At 48.8% G+C, this 10000-nt stretch overlaps 1 protein-coding gene and 1 long non-coding RNA gene across 5 annotated transcripts in view; one reads left to right on the top strand and one right to left on the bottom strand.

Moving 5' to 3' along the window:
• Positions 1-10000, bottom strand: part of LOC132980980 (uncharacterized) — a 95090-nt gene that overhangs the window by 72566 nt on the left and 12524 nt on the right. The window lies entirely within an intron of this gene.
• The window catches only part of abcc5 (ATP-binding cassette, sub-family C (CFTR/MRP), member 5), a 17373-nt gene that overhangs the window by 4884 nt on the left and 2489 nt on the right, over positions 1-10000 (top strand). For 3 of the 4 annotated variants that reach the window (XR_009674225.1, XR_009674226.1, XM_061047380.1), the window contains exons 7-28: positions 1-38; positions 109-257; positions 365-472; positions 806-969; positions 1099-1258; positions 1552-1623; positions 1697-1821; positions 1895-1967; positions 2233-2436; positions 2549-2692; positions 3869-3962; positions 4051-4220; positions 4344-4490; positions 4724-4853; positions 4950-5232; positions 5324-5510; positions 5591-5680; positions 6584-6773; positions 8330-8489; positions 8640-8718; positions 9110-9223; positions 9308-9472. The exon at positions 1-38 is cut by the window's left edge and continues 110 nt beyond it. Coding sequence is in view for 2 of the 4 variants with exons in the window: in XM_061047380.1 (XP_060903363.1) it covers positions 1-38; positions 109-257; positions 365-472; positions 806-969; positions 1099-1258; positions 1552-1623; positions 1697-1821; positions 1895-1967; positions 2233-2436; positions 2549-2692; positions 3869-3962; positions 4051-4220; positions 4344-4490; positions 4724-4853; positions 4950-5232; positions 5324-5510; positions 5591-5680; positions 6584-6773; positions 8330-8489; positions 8640-8718; positions 9110-9223; positions 9308-9472 (3046 nt within the window). In the remaining 2 variants the exon portion in view is untranslated. Of the gene's footprint in view, positions 39-108; positions 258-364; positions 473-805; positions 970-1098; positions 1259-1551; positions 1624-1696; positions 1822-1894; positions 1968-2232; positions 2437-2548; positions 2693-3868; positions 3963-4050; positions 4221-4343; positions 4491-4723; positions 4854-4949; positions 5233-5323; positions 5511-5590; positions 5681-6583; positions 6774-8329; positions 8490-8639; positions 8719-9109; positions 9229-9307; positions 9473-10000 lie in introns of those variants that run through there. The other variant, XM_061047381.1, reaches the window with a different exon arrangement.

Raw genomic sequence — 10000 nt, 5'->3', positions numbered from 1 at the left:
GTTCGCCTGGGTCAAAGCCTTCGCACAGGACGTCCGCAGTACGTACTCACCTGCACACACCCACCTGGCCCGCCTGTCGCCATGGTAACACAGATGTTTCTCCTCCAGGGATCCGTGATGAGGAGCGAAGGATCTTGGAGATGACGGGTTACTTCCAAAGCGTCACTGTGGGCGTGGCTCCCATAGTTGTCGGCATAGCCAGCGTGGCAACATTCTCCGCCCACATGTTACTAGGATACGACCTGACGGCAGCTCAGGTACCAAACTCTGTCGGCTAACATGCTAACCTTCTCATTAGCCTTTCTGCTAACCTGTTAGCATTGTAGCAGGATGTTGCTAACATGTTTCCTGTTTGTCACTGCAGGCCTTCACCGTGGTAACTGTATTCAACGCCATGACCTTTGCTCTGAAGGTCACTCCTTTCTCTGTCAAGTCTCTGTCTGAGGCGTCAGTCGCCATGGAGAGATTCAAGGTTAGATCCTATCTCCTCTGCTACTTCCTTTCCTACCTCCTACCTCCAATGACCTGGTTTTAACTGGTTTGACCTTCAACCTGATGGTTTGATCTTTGACCTGATGGTTTGACCTTTGACCTGATGGTGTGACCTTCAACCTGATGGTTTGACCTGATGGTTTGACCTTTGACCTGATGGTTTGACCTTGTGTTGAACTGATGGTTTGACCTTGTGTTGACCTGATGTTTGACCTTTGACCTGATGGTTTGACCTTGTGTTGACCTGATGGTTTGACCTTTGACCTGATGGTTTGACCTGGTTCAACCTCTCTGTCCTCGTCTCTCTTCTCAGAGTCTCTTCCTGTTGCCGGAGGTTGAGGGCGTGCGTGCGTCTCCTGGTGACCCTCAGGTTGCTGTGGAGATGTGTGGGGCCAGTCTGGCGTGGGACGGGGTTGGTCAGAGCGCTCAGCCCAGTCCATGTTCCCGCACGGACAAGAGAGAGCGCGACAGAGACAGGTACATGACCTGAATCTAAAGTCTGTTTCACCTGGTGATGTCATCAGGTGTTTCACTCTGAGTCAGGAGAAACTGATTCAAATGGGGAGGAGCTTAATCAGGTGTGCTGACTCCCAGGTGCATGGGCAGAGGGGTTCTCCAGGAGGAGCAGGTGACAGGCTCCCTGCTGAGAGGGGGAGGAGTCTCCTTAGGTCCAGAGGAGGAGGAAAGCCCCACCCCCCTGACAGCTGCCGCCGCCCACCAGTGTCTTCAGAGGACACTGCATTGCATCAACCTGAGAGTGAGACAGGTAGGAACACCTGTCTGTCTACTGAGTGAGAGTGAGACACATGTGACACCTGTCTGTCTGCTTAGAGTGAGTGAGACACCTGTCTGTCTGCTGGGTGAGAGTGAGACACATGTCTGTCTGCTGGGTGAGAGTGAGACACCTGTCTGTCTGCTGGGTGAGAGTGAGACCCCTGTGACACCTGTCTGTCTGCTGAGTGAGAGTGACACACCTGTCTGTCTGCTGAGCGAGAGTGAGACACCTGTCTGTCTGCTGGGTGAGAGTGAGACCCCTGTGACACCTGTCTGTCTGCTCAGGGCGAGCTGCTGGGTGTGTGTGGGAGTGTCGGCAGTGGAAAGACGTCTCTGATCTCAGCCATCATTGGACAGGTGAGGTCACCTGCTGCAGTGATGTCATCCTGTGTGTTAGTGTTGATGACTGATGGCGGCTGCTCGTGTTCAGATGACCCTGTTGGAGGGACGGGTGGCGGTTAGAGGACAGCTGGCCTATGTGGCTCAGCAGGCCTGGATCCTGAACGCGACACTGAGAGACAACATCCTGTTTGGACAGGAGTACCAGGAGGACAGGTGAGAGGGGGACAGGTGAGGTCAGCTGGTCTCAAGAGGAGGACGTGTAGTTAACACCTGTCTGTCCCTGCAGGTATCAGACCGTACTGAACGCCTGCTGCCTCAGACCAGATCTCACCCTGCTGCCCAACGCCGACCTGACAGAGGTGACATCACTTCCTGTTTCAATGTTAATGTAAACTGTGATAGGTCTCCACACACCTGTGCACTCACTTTATCAGCTGACTCCGCCCCTCGGCTCGACAGGAGGAGCCTCAGTTACTTTAGATTGTGTGTTTTCAAATCGTTCAGTTTGGTGGTTAAAGTATTTTGTCCACTCAGGTGAGACTCTGCTGCAGTACACGTCTTAACCAGCAGAGGGCGCCACACTCCAGATGTAACCTCTGCTGATCTTTGTTTACATCTCTTCAGATTGGCGAGCGAGGTGCCAACCTCAGCGGCGGGCAGCGACAGCGAATCAGCTTGGCCCGGGCCCTTTACAGCGAGCGGGACGTTTACATCCTGGACGACCCGCTCAGTGCCCTCGACGCCCACGTGGCCAACCACATCTTCCACAACGCCATCAGGAAGCAGCTCCGTCAAAAGACCATCATCTTTGTTACCCACCAGCTGCAGGTGAGACAGGTACAGGGACGCCGTAACACCCGGGACGCCATCACCATGACCTGTGTGTGTGTGTGTGTGTGTGTGTGTGTGTGTGTGTGTGTGTGTGTGTGTGTGTGCGCAGTACCTGGTGGACTGTGATGATGTCATCCTGATGAGGGAGGGGAGTATAGTGGAGCAGGGTAACCATGACAACCTGATGAAACTAAATATGGACTACGCCGCCATGTTCAACCACTTCCAGCTGGGAGACACTCCTTATATGGAGGTACCTGTCTGTCTCTTATTACTACCTGTCTGTCTTTACCTGTCTGTCTCTTATTACTACCTGTCTGTCTCTACCTGTCTGTCTCTTATTACTACCTGTCTGTCTCTACCTGTCTGTCTCTTGTTACTACCTGTCTGTCTCTTATTACTACCTGTCTGTCTCTACCTGTCTGTCTCTTGTTACTACCTGTCTGTCTCTTATTACTACCTGTCTGTCTCTTGTTACTACCTGTCTGTCTCTTATTACTACTTGTCTGTCTCTACCTGTCTGTCTCTTGTTACTACCTGTCTGTCTCTTATTACTACCTGTCTGTCTCTACCTGTCTGCCTCTTGTTACCATCTGTCTGTCTCTTATTACTACCTGTCTGTCTCTACCTGTCTGTCTCTTGTTACTACCTGTCTGTCTCTACCTGTCTGTCTCTTGTTACTACCTGTCTGTCTCTTATTACTACCTGTCTGTCTCTACCTGTCTGTCTCTTGTTACTACCTGTCTGTCTCTACCTGTCTGTCTCTTGTTACTACCTGTCTGTCTCTTATTACTACCTGTCTGTCTCTACCTGTCTGTCTCTTGTTACTACTTGTCTGTCTCTTATTACTACCTGTCTGTCTCTTGTTACTACCTGTCTGTCTCTTATTACTACTTGTCTGTCTCTACCTGTCTGTCTCTTGTTACTACCTGTCTGTCTCTTATTACTACCTGTCTGTCTCTTGTTACTACCTGTCTGTCTCTACCTGTCTGTCTCTTGTTACTACCTGTCTGTCTCTTATTACTACCTGTCTGTCTCTACCTGTCTGTGTCTTGTTACTACCTGTCTGTCTCTTATTACTACTTGTCTGTCTCTACCTGTCTGTCTCTTGTTACTACCTGTCTGTCTCTTATTACTACCTGTCTGTCTCTTATTACTACCTGTCTGTCTCTACCTGTCTGTCTCTTGTTACTACCTGTCTGTCTCTTATTACTACCTGTCTGTCTCTACCTGTCTATCTCTTATTACTACCTGTCTGTCTCTACTTGGCTGTCTCTTGTTACTACCTGTCTGTCTCTTGTTACTACCTGTCTGTCTCTTATTACTACCTGTCTGTCTCTACCTGTCTATCTCTTATTACTACCTGTCTGTCTCTACCTGTCTGTCTCTTATTACTACTTGTCTGTCTCTACCTGTCTCTCTGTCCCAGGCTCCCAGCAGAAAGACAGGTTCTGGTCAGAGGAAACCAGTGGACAGTAAACCAGGATCAGTGAAGAAGAACTCACCTGTCGTTAAGGAGCACGGTAACAAACTACAGCAGTACACCTTCACTGAGTCTCCTCCTCCTCTCATCAGTAACCTCCTTTTGTTTTTGGTCATATGACTTTAAAGGGGAGGAGCGGCAGTGTGGGGGCGTGGCCTGGCCAGTGTTCCAGCTTTACATGTCTGCGTGTGGTGGCTCCGCCTCCTGCCTCCTGATCCTGGCTCTCTTTGTTCTCAACGTGGGAAGCTCTGCCTTCTGCCAATGGTGGCTCAGCTACTGGATCAACCAGGGCAGCGGGGTGAGGCTCCTCCCCCTCAGCGTCATCATCATCATCACCCTCTTATTATGGACTCCTACTCTTTGTCATCACCTCCTCATAGCCCCCTCCTCCTGACTCCTCCCACGTCTCCTGTGTTTACAGAACGCCACGGTAGTCCCAGGAAACAGCTCTGATGCAAGCATCGGCATGAAGGACAATCCCATGATGCAATACTACACTGCTGTTTACGCCTCCTCCATGGGCGTCATGCTGCTCCTGAAAGTCATCAGGGGCGTGGCCTTCGTCAAGGTGAGGGGGTCACTCACAGACCTGAGAGCTGCACAGGTAGATGAAGAATGTCTGTGAGGCATTCAGTTACACAGATAGATTCATAATGTCCGTGATGCATTCAGGTACACAGATAGATTCATAGTGTCCGTGATGCATTCAGGTACACAGATAGATTCATAATGTCCGTGATGCATTCAGGTACACAGATAGATTCATAGTGTCCGTGATGTGTTTACTGGTTGTGTTTACAGGGAACTTTACGCGCCTCCTCTAGACTTCACGATCAGCTCTTCCGTAAGATCCTCCGCTGCCCCATGAAGTTCTTCGACGTAACTCCCACAGCTCAAATCCTGAACCGTTTCTCCAAAGACATGGATGAAGGTGACGCACCGGACTTCACCAAGTCCAGACTCTGATCAGAACCTGAAACATGGAACCCTCTGGATATCTCACTGACAACCTTTTTGTTTCCTCTAGTTGACACCCGTCTGCCCTTCCAGGCCGAGATGTTCATCCAGAACCTGATCCTGGTCTTCTTCTGCCTCGGCGTCATCAGCTGGGTTTTTCCATGGTTCCTGGTGGCTGTGGGTCCTCTTGTGTTGCTGTTTGCAGCGCTGCATGGCATCTCCAGGGTTTTCATCCGGGAGCTAAAGCGCCTGGACAATGTGACCATGTCCCCCTTCATGTCCCACATCACGTCCAGCATCCAGGGCCTGTCCACGCTGCAGGCCTATGGCCGGGGCCAAGACTTCCTTGCCAGGTCAGGATGGAACTGTGTCTTAAAACACCCTGATAGCCAGATATTTCCAGGCTCCGCCCCCCTTCCCGGTCTGACCATGTTGTTTTTTCAGGTACCAGGTTCTGCTAGACCAGAACCAGGCTCCGTTCTACCTGTTCAGCTGTGCCATGCGCTGGCTGGCTGTGCGTCTGGATGTCATCAGTGTAGCTCTGATCAGCATCACCGCCCTCATGATGGTCCTGATGCATGGGAGGATCCCTACCGCATATGCTGGCCTTGCCATCTCCTACGCTGTGCAGGTAATCTGAAGGCAACGTCTTAAAAGTGTCTTCAGGTGAGCTTTAGTCCAGGGCCCTGACTCTACCGGTCATTCTTTCAGTTAACAGGGTTGTTCCAGTTCACCGTGCGCCTGGCATCTGAGACTGAAGCTCGCTTCACATCCGTCGAGAGAATCCACCACTACATCCAGGTACAGAGTCCAGCCTTTAGACTGGTTCCAATACATCCAGGTACAGAGTCCAGCCTTTAGACTGGTTCCAATATATCCAGGTACAGAGTCCAGCCTTTAGACTGGTTCCAATACATCCAGGTACAGAGTCCAGCCTTTAGACTGGTTCCAATACATCCAGGTACGGAGTCCAGCCTTTAGACTGGTTCCAATACATCCAGGTTCAGAGTCCAGGCTTCAGACTGGTTCCAATACATCCAGGTACGGAGTCCAGCCTTTAGACTGGTTCCAATACATCCAGGTACAGAGTCCAGGCTTCAGACTGGTTCCAATACATCCAGGTACGGAGTCCAGCCTTTAGACTGGTTCCAATACATCCAGGTACGGAGTCCAGCCTTTAGACTGGTTCCAATACATCCAGGTACGGAGTCCAGCCTTTAGACTGGTTCCAATACATCCAGGTACAGAGTCCAGCCTTTAGACTGGTTCCAATACATGCAGGTACAGAGTCCAGCCTTTAGACTGGTTCCACTACATTGAGGTACAGGATTCAGCCCCAGACCGGACCAGACCACAGGGACCTGTTCGGCTTGACGAACAAGATGTGTGTTCTGATTTTAGCAGAGAACAAATCCAGATCACAGTGAGACAACTGAAAGGACCTGGTCCAGCAGGACTCAGGAGCTAATTCAGAGACCTCCTGCTGAGCCGGGTCACGGGGGGCTAGAGCTGCAGTAAAATAAACTCTTGGTTGATCACCTCTATCTCAGAACTAAAACTGTCCAGATAAGGAACCAGAACAGCTTTAACTGGTTAACTAGCTAACATGCTACAATGCTAAATGTCATGGATACAGATGTTGTTCACTTTGTTAAAAAACTGTGCCATGGATACTCGTCTCTTCACCCTATGTTTCTTTCTCAGTCCCTGTCCCAGGAGGCCCCGGCCCGGATCAAAGATCAGGCCCCTCCTGATGACTGGCCCCAGCAAGGGGAGCTGGTGCTCAGGGAGGTGGAGATGAGGTACCAGGAGAACCTCCCTCTGGTCCTCAACAGGATCTCCTGCACCATCCGGCCCAGGGAGAAGATCGGCATTGTGGGCAGGACCGGATCAGGTAATTCCAGTTTTTTTGTCCCTACAGAATGAGGCTTCCACACATTGAATCAGTTTTCTTTAAAAGACGTACAAGAAGAGAAGGCTTAGAGCGTACCCTTTGTTGAATTTACAGAGAGCCAACATTAATTCACCATGAGCACAAGAAAACTTCCTTAACAGGCAGAAAACAGAACCAGACTCACTGGAGACAATAAGCAGAGGGGGGGAGTATAAGTCTTAGTGTGCCAGGTCCCCCGGCAGTCTAAGCCGATCTATAGCAGAGTAACTAAGAGCTGGTCCATACCTGCGCCAGCCCTAACAATAAGCTTTATCAAAAATGAAAGTTCTAAATCTATTCTTATAAGTACAGAGTGTGTTTGCCTCCAGAACCCTGACTGGTAGATCATTCCAAAGGAGAGGTGCCTGATAACTAAAGGCTCTACCTCCCATAGTACATTTAGAGACCGTAGGTACCACGAGCAGGCCTGAAAACTGAAGGCTCTACCTCCCATAGTACATTTAGAGACTGTAGGTACCACGAGCAGGCCTGATAACTGAAGGCTCTTCCTCCCATAGTACATTTAGAGACTGTAGGTACCACGAGCAGGCCTGATAACTGAAGGCTCTACCTCCCATAGTACATTTAAAGACTGTAGGTACCATGAGCAGGCCTGATAACTGCAGGCTCTACCTCCCATAGTACATTTAGAGACTGAACCACGAGCAGGTCTGATAACTGAAGGCTCTACCTCCCATAGTACATTTAGAGACTGTACCACGAGCAGGTCTGATAACTGAAGGCTCTACCTCCCATAGTACATTTAGAGACTGTAGGTACCATGAGCAGGCCTGATAACTGAAGGCTCTACCTCCCATAGTACATTTAGAGACTGTACCACGAGCAGGCTCTACCTCCCATAGTACATTTAGAGACTGTGGGTACCATGAGCAGGTCTGATAACTGAAGCCTCTACCTCCCATAGTACATTTAGAGACCGTAGGTACCATGAGCAGGCCTGATAACTGAAGGCTCTACCTCCCATAGTACATTTGGAGACCGTGGGTACCACGAGCAGGCCTGATAACTGAAGGCTCTACCTCCCATAGTACATTTAGAGACTGTACCACGAGCAGGACTGATAACTGAAGGCTCTACCTCCCATAGTACATTTAGAGACTGTACCACGAGTAGGTCTGATAACTGAAGGCTCTACCATCCATAGTACATTTAGAGACTGTACCACGAGCAGGACTGATAACTGAAGGCTCTACCTCCCATAGTACATTTAGAGACTGTACCACGAGCAGGACTGATAACTGAAGGCTCTACCTCCCATAGTACATTTAGAGACTGTACCACGAGCAGGACTGATAACTGAAGGCTCTACCTCCCATAGTACATTTGGAGACCGTGGGTACCATGAGCAGGACTGATAACTGAAGGCTCTACCTCCCATAGTACATTTAGAGACTGTACCACGAGCAGGCCTGATAACTGAAGGCTCTACCTCCCATAGTACATTTGGAGACCGTGGGTACCATGAGCAGGCCTGTGTTCCGTCTGTCTGTGTGCAGGGAAGTCGTCTCTGGGCGTGGTTATTTTCAGGCTGGTTGAGCGCTGTGGAGGCTCAATCCTGATCGATGGTGTCGATATCAGTGACATCGGTTTGGCCGACCTCCGGAGTAAGCTGTCAATCATCCCCCAAGACCCAGTGCTGTTCAGTGGGACTATCAGGTAGGAACAGCTTAGGAGGACCAGCTGATAAGATGCAAGAAGATGTTAACTCGAATAGACATTTCTACACTACAAAGAATTCAACGTTTATTCTATAAGGACACTCTGACCTCAATGACTCGTGATATCAATGAGCATTTGTTTTCCCAGGTCTAATCTGGACCCTTTTAAGCAGTACAATGAGGAGCAGATCTGGGACGCTCTGAGTAGAAGTCACATGAAGGAGAGTGTGAGTACAAACAATAAGAAGTGCAGTGTTACTTTAAAAATGCTTTCCTTTACAAGAAGTGTTTATATCTTTAAAACAATCAGTAAAGAACCGTACTGATGAGTTTAAAGGGAAAAATCAAGAATAAACTTAGATTTCAGTACTTGATTGGAGGATCTGAAGCTCTGGAATAATAATAAAAGTATATTCAGTAAAAATAAAACACTTTTACAACAGTAACAGACGAGCTCTAAAACTGTAACTCCATCAGTTAATCAATGAAATCTTAAAGTAAAAGGCACACCTTTCCTGATGGAGCAGCTCTCAGATAGAAAAGTGCAAAATTAAAAAACAAAATGGCAGTGTTTTCTGCAGGATCACCTGTCTGTCTGACTTCCTGTCTGTCCGTCAGGTGTCCCAGCTGCCCCTGAAGCTGGCGTCAGAGGTGGTGGAGAACGGAGAGAACTTCTCAGTTGGAGAGAGACAGCTGCTGTGCGTTGCCCGAGCTCTGCTCAGACATTGCAAGGTGAGAGATGGATGACCAGAACATCCTCTGACCCCTCCTCCCACCCCTTTTCTGTTGTCTGATTGGTCAGTTATGGTCTCTCAGGTCCTGATACTTGACGAGGCGACCGCCGCCATGGATGCAGAGACAGACGCTCTGATCCAGGAGACCATCAGGACGTCGTTCCAGGACTGCACCACCCTGACCATCGCTCACCGCCTCCACACCGTCCTCGCCTCAGACCGCATCATGGTGCTCAACAAGGGACAGGTACTGACCCAAACCAGCCAATCATAGACCAGCAGGTGTCACCCAGGCTAAAACATTTCAGGAACATCGTCAACCAGTTTGTGTTCTGTTTGTGGTTTTAGACATTTTAGTCATTTTGGGGTTTAAATGTTCGTATGTATTCCTCCAGCACAGTCACTGTACTTTAATATAAGATACAATCAACCAATTAATCAATTAATCAACCAGGCAATCAACCAATCAATCAATCAATAAATGAATCAACCAGTCAATCAACCAATCAATCAATAAATTAATCAACCAGGCAATCAACCAATCAATCAATCAATAAATTAATCAACCAGGCAATCAACCAATCAATCAATAAATTAATCAACCAGTCAATCAATCAATCAATTAATCAATTAATCAACCAGTCAATCAATCAATCAATCAATCAATCAATCAATTAATCAACTAATCAACCAGTCAATCAACCAATCAATCAATTAATCAACTAATCAACCAGTCAATCAACCAATCAATCAATTAATCAACTAATCAACCAGT

The sequence above is a fragment of the Labrus mixtus genome, chromosome 9 (genome assembly GCF_963584025.1).
Source record: "Labrus mixtus chromosome 9, fLabMix1.1, whole genome shotgun sequence".
Classification (NCBI taxonomy): Eukaryota; Metazoa; Chordata; class Actinopteri; order Labriformes; family Labridae; genus Labrus; species Labrus mixtus.
Note: the sequence above shows the minus strand (reverse complement) of the source record. Positions and strands in the feature narration are given on the sequence as shown.